At 43.8% G+C, this 18,540-nt stretch overlaps 1 protein-coding gene and 1 long non-coding RNA gene across 2 annotated transcripts in view; one reads left to right on the forward strand and one right to left on the reverse strand.

Annotated features, from left to right (window-relative positions):
* Positions 1–266, forward strand: part of LOC129704854 (uncharacterized) — a 14,009-nt gene extending 13,743 nt beyond the window's left edge. The window contains exon 3 of the long non-coding RNA XR_008724802.1: positions 1–266. This exon is cut by the window's left edge and continues 1,704 nt beyond it. This is a non-coding gene — a long non-coding RNA (uncharacterized LOC129704854).
* The window catches only part of atg7 (ATG7 autophagy related 7 homolog (S. cerevisiae)), a 204,506-nt gene that overhangs the window by 129,589 nt on the left and 56,377 nt on the right, over positions 1–18,540 (reverse strand). The window contains exons 12-14 of the mRNA XM_055648235.1: positions 4,450–4,644; positions 1,622–1,825; positions 280–395 (exon numbers count right to left, since the gene is read on the reverse strand). Of these exons, the coding sequence (XP_055504210.1) occupies positions 280–395; positions 1,622–1,825; positions 4,450–4,644 (515 nt within the window). The remainder of the gene's footprint in view (positions 1–279; positions 396–1,621; positions 1,826–4,449; positions 4,645–18,540) is intronic.

Consider the following 18,540-nt stretch of genomic DNA (forward strand, 5'->3'; position numbering starts at 1 on the left):
TTACAGTGTAGGATGGTTACATGGTAACTCAAATTTCACTGTGTTAAGTGACAATAAACGCAAACTTGAACTTGAACTGCAGATGCTGGTTTAAATCGAAGATGGACACAAAATGCTGGAGTAACTCAGCAGGACATGCTGGAGAGAAGGAATGGATGACATTTTGGGTCAAGACCCTTCTTCTGAAGAAGGGACTCGACCTGAAACGTCACCTATTCTTTCTTTAGTTACAGTGTTACTCTGTTAAAATTGGAACTCTATATCAATGTTTCTGCTTACCCTTCAGCATGTTGCAGTATAGAAACCATCAGCTCCACCGCAAGTGCTCCAGCTATCATGGCTAAGCCAGGACGACTCACTGTACATTGTTGGTCCAGTGTGCGGTCTCTCGTTGACTGCAAATACATCGAAGCACAACAGTGACAAAATGCCTGCCAGTTGATTAGTAGCAGTCAACATAGTTTTAGGATGGCAGCAAGGATTTTATTTTTTACACCACGATTAAGAGAAACATAATACCCTTCGACATGTGCAGCATGTATCATTCTCCAAAAGGCTGCAAGTTCACCTGCTGCCTTCACCTGACCTCTGGGAAGTGCAGAAGCTCAACAACGCAAGTTTAACAATTCTATTTCTCTCCTGTCACCTGTCTTTACCTGTGGCCTTCTTTTAGTGGTCAAAAAGTCAGGCTAGGAACAAATGGGGCCAACAGACAGCAGCCCCGTTATGATGAATACACTGGGGTTCCGTCAGACTGGGGCCAATTCTGTTCAAAATTAAATAAAATGGCTCCATGTCCAGATCATCAGGTAAAATTATAACATTTCCTCAATGGGGTAATTTAGATTAAAAACCTTTTGTTTCATATTCCATGCAGCAACAAGGATAAATCTGTATATGCAGTGTGGAATTCTAAAACTGAATAAGCACAGTGAACAAATTATATGCTTCTGCATTGCAGTCTCTCTTGATCACGATGCATAACTAGATATAGTAATGTTCTATAATCATTGAAGCAACTAACAAGTGCATGGAACAAAAAAGTTTTTACAAACTCGCTTTAAAGTTCAAATCACAATCTTTAAGGGCCTGTCCCACTTTCCTGAGTTATTCCCAAATTCTCCAGGGTTTTCAAACTCGCAGAATGTTCGTAACAATCCGTAGGAGTCCGTGGATATATCGTAGCGGCTCGTTATGCCAGCCGTAGGTACTCAGGACTTTTTTTACTCGTGGACATTTTATAGGGTTATACTGTTTTATTTTGCTTTCTAAAGATCACAATTCCAAAGCAAAGATTTAAACATGTGTAAACATTGTAATTTTTATGTTCTAGATTAAAGCATTGCAACTATTTTAATTTTGTAGTTTTATAATTCAAGTATTTTGGCATCAAGAAACAAAATGGTTGAATAGAGCTGAAAAAAAAGCTAGCCACTAACGACACATAAAATTAATAAAATATGCAGCTGGGGCTGATAATTGTCTTCCCTTCCTGCACATGCTCCCCGATATATTGATTACCTTTTTTGTTTCAAATTCTAACAAATTCCAGTTCCAACTTCTAATCTAATTTTCCCTGTACTGTGCTCTGGCAGAAATAATAGTTCCACACGTTACTCACATCTCCAGGTGCTACCACATCATTACAGAAGTAGCAGCCCAGCTTGTGGCCAGGAATGTTGCAGAAGAGTGAAGAGCCCATCACAGAGGATGGAACAGAGGCAGTGGCAGCTGAAGCAGGTTCTCCACACTCCTGCTTGGGCTTCTTCAGACCGTGTCTCATCACAACAAATGTATCGAACCCCAAAGCTGCATTAATAACCAACTAGAAACAAAAACACTGCATTTGATTCCCACCTTTCATATTCACACTTCCTTTGGTACTAAATTTATATTATGGCTTTTGACAAATTAGGAACCAGATGCAGAAAATATCTGCATGTTTTATGTAATAGATTTTAAAAACGTTATTAAATGAATTACACGGATCTACCAGAAAATCCCCAGACAATCACTAATCGTATAAACATTTCAAGTTGCAGCTATAATTCATACAATATACCTTTCTAATTTTACAAGGAAACACATGGGGCACTAAAACAGGTCACTTAACAGGTACAGGCATTTAAAAATGATAATAGGACATCAATGCTCAAGGCCACATTAGGGAATATTAAGTTAAAACCAAAAAACATGATTCTTGCTTTGGATGCACAAGAATGCGCAAGGGTTCTGGAACAAGGTAGATCAAATAATAGCACAAATAGACATCGTGACATTGGTTAACTAGCCATTACAAAGACATGGCTACAGAGTAGGATACGTTACTTTAAAGGAGAGTCATGATGGAAAGTAATCAGGGATAGCCCTGATAATATTGATGAGATTTAAAGGCAAGGGCTCCCTCAGTTTAAGCACAAGGAAGGCACGAGAGAGAGACTCTCACACAAATTACCACTGAAATGTATGGTCATGTTTCTGCAGTCAGCAACTTCAGTACATGGGCAAAAAAACAAACCATGGATTAAATGCCAATAAAACAACCCGCTGTAAAAACTCAGATCGGGCAGGATCTGTGAAGAGAAACCGACGGACGATGTTCGGGTCGGGATCCTTCTTTGGTCTTGAAGAAAGGTTCTGACATGAAATGTCATCTGTCTATTTCCCTCTACAGATATTGCTTGATCATCTGCTTTCCTCCAGCAATTTGTTTTTTTTTGTGTAAGATTCCTGAACCTACAATCTCCTGCATCTTTGTGATTTGAATGGAATACAGGTGCACAACCTTTTATCCGAAGATCCAAATAACGAAAACCTCCGAATAGCGGACATTTTTTCAGTCCTTGAAAAAAGGTCCTTGAAAACGTTCACGGAGGGCGGCCCGCAGAGGTGACAGCGGAACCTCCGGTCGGTCCTCGAAGAAAGGGGAACGAAATCCCCATTCATAAAAGAGAAGGTGAGGGTATATTGCGCGGGAGGGTTAATAATTGACAATATGCTGCTGTCTGCCCGCTGAGTTAAAAAGTTCCCACGGTAGACTCACGATACACAGTGTATCGTGAGTCTTGCGTGGGAACTTTTTAACTCGGCGGGCAGGGAGCAGCAGATTGTCGCTCCCTTCAGTTTCACCCCACCTACACCCCTCTGCTTCCCGGCCATGTGTGTGACCCCTTCCCTCCCCTCTCCAGCTCCCCGCTCATTGCACCGGCGTTGGGGCTTTGCACTGTCTTCACGTCGGCAATGCCAGTCACCGGAGACGTCAGGACCAACGGGACACCGACCCCCAGGCCCACTGCAAGCACGGAGATCCCAGAGACCCACAGCCAGCAGCAGCCCAGCCCCGTTCCAACTCCAGAGGAAAACTGCAAACTAGCGTGAGACATCGGGACCACCAGAAGCCGCTCCCCGATGGGCCGCTATGGCGACAAGTGGCAGTTCGCCCACAGCCCGAGCTGTGCCCCCTCATCGGGACACCAACCCCCAGGCCCACTGCAAGCACGGAGATCCCAGATCAGCAACTCCAGCCCAGCCCCGCTCCAACTCCAGAGGGGCAGAAACTGATGGTGCGCAAGGTGCGTCTTGTTCTTGGGGTCGCGCAGCTCGGGCTGTGGGCGAACTGCCACTTGTCGCCGTAGCGGCCCATCGGGGAGCGGATTCCTCTGGAGTTGGGGGGGGGGGGGTGGGGGAGGGGGGTATTGTGCTGTTTGATTGCCCCCTGTTATCCCAGGGACAGGGAGACAGGACGTTCACCAAGGGCGGCCCGCAGAGGTGACAGCGGAACCTCCGGTCGGTCCTCGACGAAAGGGGAACTAAATCACCTTCATAAAAGAGAAGTGGAGGGTATATTGCGCGGGAGGGTATATCGCCTACCTGGAAGAAACCAGACATTTTTTCCAGGATGTGGTCTGCACACCAAAGCTCACGTTTGGCGCCTCTGCTGCACACGGATATAAGAGTGTGAAAATGTCGCCTTAGGGCATGTAGCCCCGCTAGGGTGACACGAGTGCGGGAGGTGATTCAATGCTGCGGTCACATTTACAAATTCAGGAATTCATTCAACACACTGCATTTCATACAGACATTTATTCTGCAAGAAAAAACTACATTGAAGACTCAAACTCGCGACGGAGGAACTGCTGGGATCAATGCGCAAACTCGCGACCTTGCGGATATGAGCCGGGCACTCTACCACCGAGCCAGCCATTAAAATCTATGCTAAAAAATTTCCATTCCGAAGACCGACAAATTCCAAATTACGAAAAGTGTCTGGTACCAAGGCTGTCGGATAAAAGGTTGTGCACCTGTATATGTTTTTATTTGCAGAAACTTGTTAGATTTTGTGTCGATACTTTAAAAAATGAATTTTAGGCAAGCGCCTCTTTCACCATATGTAGATTTGTCCCCGAGTCGCTGCTGATACGCAGTGAAATGAGTGCACACACCCATTACCTTGCGCTGACTGGCAGCGATGACCGTGGGAAGCCAGCGACTCTCACGCGTGTCCATTAGCAGGAAAATCACATCATGCGAACAAACGAGCTTCTCCAGTTGTTCAACATCATTCTGCGCCTGTTGCATCGTCACCTCAGAAAAATTCACAGGGTGACCAGGCATTGGTATGGTGAGGTTATATCCTTCCACCTTCTACAATGACAAAAGAGGTAAAACAGAAACAGTGGGTTCACATCATTTTGAGCAATGGAGCATAGTTTACAGAATAGCTTTCTGTAACAAACAAAAAACTTTACATAAGGATATTTGAAAATTGCCACAGTGCTGCTTAGAAAAGTTGAAGAGGTCAGGAAAGAGACGACAGACACCAAGACTGGAAAACAATGTCTTCTTCTTCTTGCGTATGGCGTGCACAGCCTAAAGTTGTCGGACAACTTGTTCTATTTGATCTTATTTGATTGTGCACGCCGGGTTGATTACATTTGTCGAAACAGGGCGGACCACATGAAGGTTGCAATCTCCCACCCTGAAAACAATTTTATCTCCAGAAATACATCTAAATCCATGGACAGGAAGGAAATTAATAAATGCTAATCATGGATTTAATCAGCATGTCAATATTAAATGTAGGAATAAACTGCAAATTGGCTTAAATCGAAGATAGACCCAAATTGCCAGAGTAACTCAGCAGGATAGGCAGTATCTCCAGAGAGAAAGAATCAATGATGTTTTGGGTCGAGACCCTTCTACAGCATCTACAAGTTCCTGTGTGTATATCTCTGAATATGTATCTGAGGCCCAGCACATTGATGCAATCGCAAAGAAAGCTCATCTTCACTGAAAGACGGTGGAGATTTGGTATGTCTCTGAATATTCTAACACACTAGCAAACATACTGATTGATTGCACTATGGACTGGTTGCACCATGGCCTGGTTTGGCAATTCAAATGCACAGGAACAAAGGACATGTTAGACATCTGTCACAGGCACTGACTTCCCCATTGTTGAAGGGATCTATAGGAGACACTGCCTCAAAAAGGCAACTAATAACAAAGGCCTACACACCAACATGGCCATGCACTCATCTTGCAATTGCTATCGGGAAGGTGGCACAGGAACCCAAAAACCAGAACCGTGGGGTTCAGGAACAATTTCTTCCCAACTAACCCCAAGCCTACCTCAGCAACTATGATGTGAGTGGACCAGCCACAACTGCATAGCATACACTGACAAGGAATACATTTCTTTGAAAATGTCCCCGGCAATGATTTTAATATATCTAAATGCATTCCACCTCACTTTGCCAGCAACACAACCAGGTTTTTGCCCTGGCAGTCACCAGCTCACCCTTACAAAATGAAAAATACAAAGGACACTCGCAAATACACTGGATTAACAGATCAACATGCAACCAAGAGTCCATTACACAGGTCTCTTCACAAGGCACACATTTTATTCCATTTGATTAATTGTCTTCACTCTTAATAATATTTAATCAATTTTATGAAGCCTGGGCTCAATGGTTGGTAAAAGGACAGTAGATGGAATTCAGGACGTCATTATTTCGCAAATTGGTGGAAACTTTTCCTTTCAAAGACAAAACTAGCAACATGTTAACAAAAGATCATTGTAGATGATGATATGTGGATCACTCAGTTCTGCAACGTGATGAACTACAGCTGGTGGTTCTGGTTCGTTCAGAAGGGAGTAAGTAGCCATTAAGGGAATTTTTTATTTTAACAAAGAACTTGGATTGTGAACAAAATAAAGTTGAAATGAGGCTTTTGTACATTCGGAATTATCATTCTTGCTGTGTGGATTTTGGAACTACAATAAAAATGTACAGATGGCTGGAGGCAAGATTACAACTAGAATATAGTGATTTGTGCTGTGCCCAGGAAGAGGAGGCAGGAAGTTATTGATGGCTCTTTACATTTATACTGCTATATTACCAATTTACCATTCCACATTTGGCACAAACTTGAGAGCATAATAACACTGTCCCAATTGTTCTGTAATTATTCCTCTGTTGATTTTCCTGTGGGACGTATACAAAATGATGTGAAAATCCTTGCTCCATGTAGCAAATGGTGTGGGCATTTGAGCCCATTGGACGTGGGAGCAATACACTATATGTCTGCTTTACTGTTCAATGAGATAATGGCTGATTTGCTAAATCAAGTCCATCTCTCAACACAATTCCTCTGCAACTCCAGATGCTGGTTTACAAAAATAGACACAAGGTGCTGGAATAACTCAGCGGGTCAGGCAGCATCTCTGAAGAAATAGATCGGTGATGTGTCGGGTCAGAACCCATCTTCAGACCTGGTGAAGTCAAAACTGTCGATGTTACAAAGGCAGTTGGATGTGAAAGGGTTAAGGCCAGAAGTCGGTGTCCAAGAGGAGGAAGAGGAGGGTACACAAAAATGCTGGAGAAACTCAGCGGGTGCAGCAGCATCTATGGAGCGAAGGAAATAGATGACGTTTCGGGCCGAAACCCTTCTTCAGACTGGGGGGGGGGGGGGGGGGGGGGAAGGAAGGAAAAAGGGAGGAGGAGGAGCCGAGGGCGGGGGGGATGGGAGGAGACAGCTCGAGGGTTAATGAAGGGGAGGAGACAGCAAGGGCTAGGAAAACTGGGAGAATTCAATGTTCATGCCATCCGGACGCAAGCTACCCAGGCGGAATAGGAGGTGCTGTTCCTCCAATTTCTGGTGTTGCTCACTCTGGCAATGGAGGAGACCCAGGACAGAGAGGTCGGATTGGGAATGGGAGGGGGAGTTGAAGTGCTGAGCCACTGGGAGTTCAGGTAGGTTATTGCGGACTGAGCGGAGATGTTCAGCGAAACGATCGCCCAACCTCTGCTTAGTCTCACCGATGTAAATCAGCTGACATCTAGAGCAGCGGATGCAGTAGATGAGGTTGGAGGAGATATAGGTGAACCTTTGTCGCACCTGGAACGATCCCGTTCCCTGAAGAGCGAGGACATTTCCGATGCCCTGGTGTTTTCCACTGCTGCATTCTACTGCATTCATCTACTGCATTCCCCTCCTCCACCATAGATGAGGCTCGCACCAGGGTCTCTTCCATACCCCGCAACACTGCTCTCTCTCCCCATCCCCGCACTCGCAACAAGGGCAGAGTCCCCCTAGTCCTCACCTTTCACCCCACCAGCCGGCAAATACAACACATAATCCTCCGCCATTTCCGCCACCTCCAACGTGACCCCACCACTCGCCACATCTTTCCATCTCCCCCCATGTCTGCCTTCTGCAAAGACCGCTCCCTCCGCAACTCCCTTGTCAATTCTTCCCTTCCCTCCCGTACCACCCCCTCCCCGGGCACTTTCCGTTGCAACCGCAAGAAATGTAACACCTGTCCCTTCACCTCCCCCCTCGACTCCATTCAAGGACCCAAGCAGTCGTTCCAGGTGCGACAAAGGTTCACCTGTATCTCCGCCAACCTCATCTACTGCATCCGCTGCTGTAGATGTCAGCTGATTTACATCGGTGAGACTAAGCGGAGGTTGGGCGATCGTTTCGCCGAACACCTCCGCTCAGTCCACAATAACCTACCTGAACTCCCGGTGGCTCAGCACTTCAACTGCCCCTCCCATTCCCAATCCGACCTCTCTGTCCTGGGTCTCCTCCATTGCCAGAGTGAGCAACACCGGAAATTGGAGGAACAGCACCTCATATTCCGCCTGGGTTGCTTGCGTCCGGTTGGCATGAACATTGAATTCTCCCAATTTTGCTAGCCCTTGTTGTCTCCTCCCCTTCCTTAACCCTCGAGCTGTTTTCCTCCCATCCCCCCCACCCTCAGGCTCCTCCTCCTCCCTTTTTCCTTCCTTCTCCCCCCCAACCCCCATCAGTCTGAAGAAGGGTTTCGGCCCGAAACGTCACGTATTTCCTTCGCTCCATAGATGCTGTTGCATCCGCTGAGTTTCTCCAGCATTTTTGTGTACCTTCGATCTTCCAGCATCTGCAGTTCCTTCTTGAACACAGGAGGAAGAGGAGTATTGGAGATGGGAGAAATGTTTTTCAGTAGGATTGGATGCGGGGAAGGGAAGGAGGAGTTATGACAACTCCTTGCCAAAGAAAGAGGCATGGAGGCAGAGCCAGCGGAAGTAGAGCTCAACATGATGATAGCCCAGAACTCGTTGGAAGTGCAGCTACCAGGTTACAAAAGCCGAGGCCTCTGCTGAGGACAGGCCATGCAGCTATAGAGAGGAAGAGGTCAGAGGAAATGGTGAAGACATGGCTGGGATTGAGGGGTTGGAGCTGGGGTGAGCAATGGGTTTACAGGAGAGGTGAGAGAGGGGTTGGGGTAGGGTAAAATGCCAGACATATGCAAGGAAGGGGAGACAGCCTAGAGGTGGGACCAGCCAAGAGATGAAATGTTGACGGTCCATTTTCCACCACGGATGCTGCTCGACAGAGCAGATAGTTTGTTGCTCCAGTTTCCAGAACCTGCGATTTCTTCTCCCCACTAGTTGCAGCCTGACAACCAGAACATCTGTTTATGTCGAATCACTCGTTGTCAATCAGTCAATTAAGCCTCATTTCCCCACTTTACCCGAAAACAAGTTGCAACTGTGCCTCACTGTTCTAGGTGTTGCACCAAACGGAATCTAATGCTTTCTCCTTGAGCTAACCTGTTGGTTACATTGTCAAAAACACTCAACAACTGAGCTGCTCAGGCAGTAACTGTGGCGGGAATAGGTAGGTGACGTTTCATGTCCGCATTCCTCTTCAGACTGATGGAGTAGGGAGGAGTTGCTGGAAAAGAGATGGGGGTGGAGCAAATGAAATGTGTAGGAAATAACTGCAGATGCTGGTTTAAACCAAAGGTAGACACAAAAATGATGGAGTAACTCAGCGGGACAGGTAGTATATTTGGAGACAAGGAATGAGTGAGGTGTCGGGTCGAGACCTTTCTTCAGACTGCAGTATGATTTTACTGTATTGTTTACAAATAATTTTGCTGTACCTAGTAAAGTAGCAGTATCTATGTGACAACAGAGTGAATTATTCTTGCACTTTAAAACCAGTTTGCAAAATACAGGAAAGTACTTCAGAGACATTCTGACACGGTGATATTCTGAATAAATCCCAATTGTAATCATCAATTTGCAGAAACTCTGGAAACATCAATAGAAGAAATCTTGAACAACTTTGATTAGACTTTAGGTACACAAAAAAGCTGGAGAAACTCAGCGGGTGCAGCAGCATCTATGGAGTGAAGGAAATAGGCAACGTTTCGGGCCGAAACCCTTCTTCAGACTGATCGCGGGTGGGGGGTGGGGGCTGGGACAAGAAAGGAAAAAGGAGGAGCCCGAGGGATGGGAGGAGACAGCAGGGGGACTGAGGAAGGGGAGGAGATAGCAAGGACTAACAAAATTGGGAGAATTCGATGTTCATGCGACAGAGGTTTACCTGCGTCTCCTCCAACCTCATCTATTGCATCCGCTGCTCTAGATGTCAGCAGATCTATATCGGTGAGACCAAGCGGAGGTTGGACGATCGTTTCGCCGAACACCTCCGCTCGGTCCGCAATAACAAAGCTGACCTCCCGGTGGCTCAGCACTTCAACTCCCCCTCCCACTCCGTCTCCGACCTCTCTGCCCTGGGTCTCCTCCATGGCCACAGCGAGCAGCACCGGAAATTGGAGGAACAGCACCTCGTATTCCGCTTGGGGAGTCTGCATCCTGGGGGCATGAACATCGAATTCTCCCAATTTTGTTAGTCCTTGCTATCTCCTCCCCTTCCTCAGTCCCCCTGCTGTCTCCTCCCATCCCCCAGCCTTCGGGCTCCTCCTCCTTTTTCCTTTCTTGTTCCCCCCCCCCCCCCCCCCCCCCACCCCCACCGATCAGTCTGAAGAAGGGTTTCGGCCCGAAACGTTGCCTATTTCCTTCGCTCCATAGATGTTGCTGCACCCGCTGAGTTTCTCCAGCTTTTTTGTGTACCTTCGATTTTCCAGCATCTGCAGTTCCTTCTTAAAATTTGATTAGACTTTGTTTGAACACAACTCAATTTAGGTTTCATCCTACACTGTTGGAATAGTCCAACCGAGTCATGATGGTGGAATCCACTGCACATCTCCTCAATGAGTGAAAGAAACAAATGCATTATAGAGGAGATAGTCACAAAATGCTGGAGTAACTCGGGCATTTCCGGTTGACACCACGCCTGAAGAAGGGTCTCTCCAGAGATGTTGCTGTCCCGCTGAGTTACCCCAGTATGTTGTGTCTATCTTCGGTCCCTTCCAATGAATTATAGAGGACTACGAGTTAAGAAACAAAGAAGAAAATTTGGATTAAAATAGCAAAAATTGGACAGGTAACAAGATAGAGATTAAATATTAAAAATGACATTGCAGGATTCTGAGGTCGACAAAAATTGCTGGAGAAACCCAGCGGGTGAGGCAGCGTCTATGGAGGGAAAGAATACGTTTCGGGTCGAGACCCTTATGCAGACTCTAGATAATTTATCTAGACTCTAGATAGACAGCAGAATTCTAGATAAGTCAGACCATGATGCTTGGAAAACTGGTGAGAGGAGCCATTGGTCAGATACAGAAGAATGGGGATGTTCAGGGAGGCTGGGCCAAGCTGAATTATTGAGCTCACTAGTGGCTTAGGGCCAAAACTAGCCACCATTTAATGGATTTAGTCAATGATCAATCCAGGCAGGTGGTCCAGTGGGACAGGGCTGGACAGAAAAGTCCATGCAACTATACATTTGTCACATATCCACTTCTATTTTTATGCAACGCCAATCATATTGAAGCACCTCTTGCACAGAGCTGGTAGCACTTGAACCTCCATTATTTCTTTTGGCAGTGGAAATTTCAGAAATACAAACAAGCTGCGCAAACTTTAGCATCTGCCAGCGGCAAAACGTGATTGAGAGATTTTACCAGTCTGGTAATTATCACAGGCTGTAAAAACAGGTTTGGATACAGAGATAAAGCATCTGGGAAAGATCAGTATGAAAGTTCAGGTAAACAGTGCAAGCTCTGGAAATGCGGGGGAATTTAATCTTAAGGCTGATGAGAGCAGCCCAAAAGGATGCAGATGAAAATTGTTCCACATATTTATTTCTCATGTAAAATGTGAAGTGTAACTTAATGTTACTCCGGCTTATTTTTTCTTGAATTAGTTTAGAGATACAAGTGGAAACGAGCTTTCATAACAAGAGGATTTCAGTATAGGAGTAAAGAGGTTCTTCTGCAGTTGTATGGGGCTCTGGTGAGACCACATCTGGAGTATTGCGTCCAGTTTTGGTCTCCGAAATTGAGGAAGGACACCCTTGTGATTGAGGCAGTGCAGCCTAGGTTCACGAGATTGATCCCTGGGCTGGCGGGACTGTCATATGAGGAAAGATGGAAAAGACTAGGCTTGTATTCACTGGAGTTTAGAAGGATGAGGGGGGTGGGATCTTATAGAAACATATAAAATTATAAAAGGACTGGACAAGCTAGATGCAGAAAAAATGTTCCCAATGTTGGGCGAGTCCCGAACCAGGGGCCACAGTCTTAGAATAAAGGGGAAGCCATTTAAGACTGAGGCGACAAAAAACTTTTTCACCCAGAGAGTTGTGAATTTGTGGTATTCCCTACCACAGAGGGCAGTGGAGGCCAAGTCACTGGATATATTTAAGAGAGTGAGATAGAGCTCTAGGGGCTAATGGAATCAAGGGATATGGGGAGAGGGCAGGCACAGGTTATTGGTTGGGGATGATCAGCCATGATCACAATGAATGGCTCGAAGGGCCTCCTCCTGCACCTATTTTCTATGTTTCTAAGCCCTCCAGCTCGCAGAGTCCACACCGGCCAGTGACCCCCGCACACTAATACTACCCTACACACACTTGGGCAATTTACAGTTTTACCAACACCAATTAATCTACAAACCTGTACGTCTTGGGTGTGTGGGAGGAATCTGGAGCACCCAGAGAAAACTAATGCAGGTCATGGGGAGAACATACAAACTCCGTGCAGACAGCACTCGTAGTTAGGAACGAACCCAGGACTCCTGCGCTGTAAGGCAGCAACTCTACCGCTGCGCCACCGTGTCGCCACTTATGTAGTAACGATAAATAAATGAATTACATTTATTAAATTAAATGTTCAAGGAAGAAAACAAGCCACAGACTCTGCCCACATAATTGAAACTCTTATTTTATGCTATGGGAACAATGACAATTTCAAAATAAATGCTCTTCTAAAAAAAAATAATCTGAAATTGTTGTTGAGCTCAGTGAGTTCGGCAGCATCTGCGGAATGAAAAATTGGTAAATATTTTGAGTCAGATCCTTCCAGGAGGTTGCACAGTGCCTTGATGAAATGAATACCAAGTTCCCCAACCTTATGGGCAGCACGGTGGCGCAGCGGTAGAGTTGCTGCCTTACAGCGCCAGAGACCCGGGTTCGATCCTGGCTATGGGTGCTGTCTGTACAGAGTTTGCACATTCTCCCCGTGACCTCGTGGGTTTTCTCAGTGCACTTCTGTTTCCTTCCACACTCCAAAGTAGTTCAGGTTTGTAGGTTACTTGGCTTGGTATAAATGTAAAAATTGTCCTTAAGTGTAGGATAGTGGTAACGTGTGGGGATCGCTGGTCGGTGCGAACTCGGTGGGCCGAAGGGCCTGTTTCCGCACTGTATCTCTAAACTAAACTCTGATAAAGCGTTCTCTCATTGTTTCACCATTATCATACTTATGACCCTTCCGCACCCCAATTCTTTCAAGTGCCTTCCGAACAATTAATGCTAATGCTCCTTATCACCAAATCCATCTTAACCTTTTGCCATGTAGTCATTGGACTCAAATCTCACTCATTCCCACAACTCTACTTTGAAAGCCATCTTCTCCCAGTTCTGAGGAAGGGTCACCAACTGACTAATTGATTGAAAGATACATCCATAGAAAGTGGCCTTTCACCTCACCGAGTCCATGCCGACCATTGATCATACGTTCACACCAGTCCTATGGCATCGGGCTTTTGCACTCCTCTACACACTTGGGGCAATTTAGAGGCCAATTAATCTACAAACCCACATGATTGAGACGTGGGAGGAAACCTGGAGCATCTGGAGAAAACCCATGCAGTTGCCTCCTAAATTATTGACTCTCTTTTCACAAATCCTACTTGACCAGCGGAGTTCTTCCAGCATTTTTGTTTGTGTTCCACATTCTAGCATCCGCAGTTATATTTGTTTTCCAGTGCTTTTCCGAGTTGACCTTTAACCATAATTCTCCAAACACTGAGATTTTTCAAGAATTAATATCAAATCTAAATTATTGCATAATCACAGCAGACACCAATCCCCCTAATCATGATTTTTTTAAAATACATTCATGAAATTGAGTCACAGGAACTGTTATATTCACCTGAGCTGACAGGAACATGGCTTAACAACAATCTTTTGGATTGAATGTTAGCGAGACTGAATATGAGGCACTGGGGAAAAAATAATCTTGTCACCTATATTTTACATGGTGAGGTGAAGGGCCATTTTCCATGGCTGAATCTTTCAATCAATCCATTTAATAAAAGCAAAGAGACATTAGTAATCGGCCCCCGTAGAGACTCAATGGGGCTGTGTATAATATTTATCTTTTATAGTACTATGTTGTTACTCGACATAACTGAGAGGACTTGAGTTAAACAGCATGTGACAGTAAATCAGCAGAGTGACTCACATCATTTTTTATAGACACTTAACCTTTGAAAACTATAAAGGCACAAACTAAAAGATAAATTTAACTACGTTAAATAAACTCAGTCTTTGCTTCACGATCAATGACGTAAAAAAAAGTCAACCATTTTCAGCATAGAAAAATAATGATGAAATTCTGCCACTAAAAACTGAGTGCAGAGAGCCATGGTTAAAATCCATTATATCTCACTTTATAAACCTGTGTCATTTATACAAACGGGAATTTCTACTCCCTTTTGACCATTTCAAGTGCAAAATGTGACATTGTACAAAATAAAATTACATTCTAGTTGCTCAATGATCAAATAAAATGAGCGCTTCACTGTACAGCTGGACTTTCTTCTCAAAAAATAAGCGGCAAGGTTGTACTTTGTCCAATGTTCTCATCTTCATTCTTGCTAACATTCTTCAAGACTGATATTGTTAAGTCAAGTACCTGTCAACAACAGGCAAATGAAACAGTTCTAATAACCCCATTTTGAAGAAAAGCAGGTGCAGTATCCCGAGCATCGTGGCCAATATATATCCCTCAAACAAACTAAAGAATCGTGTTATAGCATTACTGTTTGTGGGAACCTACTCTTTTCAACATTACAGCAACGATCATGCATCAAAGGGGCAAACTGGTTGCAATGCTTTTTTGGGACTTCCAAAGATCACAAAGGATGCAATTTATGCAAGTCATATTACACTGAAGATTGACCCAAAATACTGGAGTAACTCAGGGGGTCAGACAGCATCTCTGGAGAAAAGGAATAGGCGACATATTAGGTTGAGACCCTTCTTCAGACTGAGAGTCAGGGTCGAGGGAAACTAGAGGTATGAAAAGGTACACAGTCAAGTCTATTCAAGTCAAGAGAGTTTATCGTCATGTGGCCCAGATAGGACAATGAAATTCTTGCTTGCTACAGCACAACAGAATATTGTAAAAAAAGTTTTAAAGTTTTTAAACTGTAAAGTGAAAAGCAATTAGTCACGGTGGTGCAGCGGTGGAGATGCTGCCTTACAGTGAATGCAGCGCTGGAGACCCGGGTTCGATCCCGACTACGAGTGCTGTGTATGCACAGAGTTTGCATTTTCTCCCTGTGACCTACGTGGGTTTTCTCCGAGATCTTCGGTTTCCTCCCCGCTCCAAAAACGTACAGGTTTGTAGGTTAAATGGCTTGACAAATGTAAAAACTGTCCCTAGTGGGTGTAGGAGAGTGTTAATGTGCGGGGGTCGCTGGTCTGCGCGGACCCGGTGGGCCGAAGGGCCTGTTTCCGTGCTGTATTTCTAAACTAGCATGAAAAAATAATTCTGAGATCATTCAATGACAACCAGTTAAAAGCCACTTCTTAAATACCTTTTCTCCTTTTGTTCTGAAAGCTGTTCCCCTTTTTTCATTTAAGACATGGACATATGTTTAATGCTAACAATGCAGAATGCATCTGTGTAAAGATCAAAGTGGATCTCCCTGAAGCAGGTGCTGAGACGGCAATACACTGAATAATCCTTGCCTGTTGCTCCAGTGGAGGATCAGTCATGCACAAAATATAACAGGATCACACTAATAGCATCAGGTAACATTCCCGATTCTTTCATCACCACTCCAGCAGTGTCCAGTCTGACTGGAAGGACAAGCCGCAGGAGTCATGTTAAGAGTGTTTAGTTGTCATACTGTATGTAACGACAATATGGCAATACAATTCTTACGTGCAGCAGCATAACAGGCCTCTAAACACAATAAGTTAGTTTAGTTTATTGTCATTTGTACCAAGGTATTTTTGTGGAGTGCTAATCGGACAGTGAAATCTATACATGATTACAATCGAATCATCCACAGTATAAAGATACAAGATAAAGGGAATAACATCCTGATAAAGAATAAGATAAAGTCCAGCAACGTCTGATTAAAGATAGTCCAAGGGATCCCAATGAGGTAGATCGTAGCTACACAGTAATCTGCACAGGTAATATATATTAAACAATAAAATTAATTAATAAACACTTCTGCAAAAAAAAACCTGAAGTCCTTCGTCCTTGGTTATAATATAGTAGGAATGGTGGCCAGGGAATCATAATTCATACGGTCGAGGAGCAGAATTAGGCCATTCAGCCCATCAAGTCTACTCTGCCATTTAATCATGGCTGATGTATCTTCCCCTCGCAACCCCATTGTCCTGCATTCTCCCCATAACCCCCGACCCATTAATCAAAAATCTGTCATTCTCCGTCTCAGAAATAACCATTGGCTTGGCCTCCATAGCCGTCTGTGGCAATGAATTCCACAGATTCACCACTCTGACAAAATAAATGAATTGTCATCTCCTTTCTAAAAGCACATCCTTTTATTCTGAGGCTATGGCCTCTGGTACTAGACTCTCCTACTAGTGGAAACACCCTCTCCACAATCACTATCCAGGCCTTTCACTGTTCATCAACGTTTGTTTGCTAACTTAGCTGTTACCTGCTGCCAGGGTGGTGGCAAGGGGAAGGGATTGATGGTGTGACTGGAATTTTAGGAGTGCCTCCAATCTGTTAGCTTGCAATATTAAAGCCAGGCAACCTCTCAATGTTTCACTCTCTGCCTGAACCTGCTGCTGCCACTAGGAGCAGGTAAGGCAGACGGTGAAACACATTTCGGTCTGAGATAGAATTTGGGATGTCACAAGGAAGGAGAGAGCAAGTTCTCTGGTTTTCTGTTGTTGCACAGGAGGCTTTAGTGTTGAGGGAGGAGAGAAATGTTCTACTTTTCCAGCAGAATTCTGCTGTTGTCATGATGGTTTTTTTTTTTGTTGTTGTTGTTTATTTTATTAGAAGTTAATACAGTACAAAACAGTACAGTGGAACCTAATTTTAGGTGCCAACTATGTAGCAATGTTACAAAATTTTGAGATTTAAAAAATCAAGTCTGCAATTTATCCCATCAGATAAAGCATAAAAATAAGTTTAATTTGACACCTAATTCACTTTCATATCTCAAGTAATAAAAAAGTTATGGCCATTTTCATACTCGGAAATTAGCATCTTGTTCCCTATTGATTTTCTATGGACATAACAAGAAAGCTGTGATCATGGACAGTCAAAAGCCCATAACCTTCTTAAAAATTAAGAGAACTGAATGAAATTTCCAGTTATCATAGATTGAAGCATTCTGAAACAAATATAAAATAATCTTACTTGGATGACCTGAAATTAAAGCATATAATTAGTTAGTTACCCAATTGTAGCTAATTTCAAACTTCAATTACTAGATCTAAACATCTATCCATTTCTTAATAAATGATTAACATTTTTAAATAGGCTAAGGGTCCAAATAATATTCACAAATAATTCACAATAAAACATGATTTTTAAATCTCATTTACATCAATTTATAGGCCAAATGGAAGGAATTTAGTGTTCAATTGCTGTAAATTAAAGTCCATTTTAAACCGGCTTTCTAGTGGGTTCCTGTGAACGCGCTGGTTTAGAACGTTCACATTGCGCTGGATTTGTGCCCTCAAATGCCCAGAAAAATACTGCGGGATATAAAGAGCCCAAAATGAGCTACTCGCTATAGAAAACTTTATATAAAGGGGTCTTAAGAAGCCCCTTTTAATGTAAAAATAAGGTACATACCTTTAATTGTTTGCTTTATAAAACCCTGGGGCTGCGAGAGGTCGCAGGTTTAGAGAGTGATTTTTAAATTACTATAACTATTATACAAGGCCATAAAAACTAATAATACCTTTTGCGACGGGGTCTTTCAGCGATTTTTCGTTAATGATTTACTAGGCTGAACATTTTCGATTGCAACAGCCTAGTAAAAATCGCGTTTTAAACCCGCCCCCTCTAAACAGCGCCAAAATCGCGCACACGGCCTGGGGCAGATTCTCAACGACGATTCAGGTAGGTTTTGCAACATACCTAAACTATGTCATACCGTAATCCATTCTATGTACAACCTCTAGTTTTATGTTTTGAGAAGGAAGTAAGAAAGACAAGAAAAAGAAAACAATAGAAAGGGGAAAAAGAGGAAAAATAGATGGTAGAGAATAGAAAAAACGTGAAGTGTGTATATATAAAAAAAGAAAAAGTGGAAAGGAGAAATAGGAGAGAAGGCCCCTTAAAAGAGAAATTTTCAAATCTTTATTCGGAGATGTAAATCTATCCGCGGCATGAACTGAAATCAACAATCTTTACGGTACGCTGCATCACATGATTCCAAAAAGTCGATGAAAGGAGACCAACTCCTTAAGAATTGGTCATATTTATCTATTAGTCGGAGTCTCATTTCTTCAAGGCGCGCTATGTCCATCATATTCCTAATCCACATTTTAACAGTTGTTGTGGTTGTATTTTTCCAAAATTTAAGTATCAATTTCTTTCCAATTATTAACCCATAATTT

Source organism: Leucoraja erinacea, chromosome 16, assembly GCF_028641065.1.
Source record: "Leucoraja erinacea ecotype New England chromosome 16, Leri_hhj_1, whole genome shotgun sequence".
NCBI classification, from domain to species: Eukaryota; Metazoa; Chordata; class Chondrichthyes; order Rajiformes; family Rajidae; genus Leucoraja; species Leucoraja erinaceus.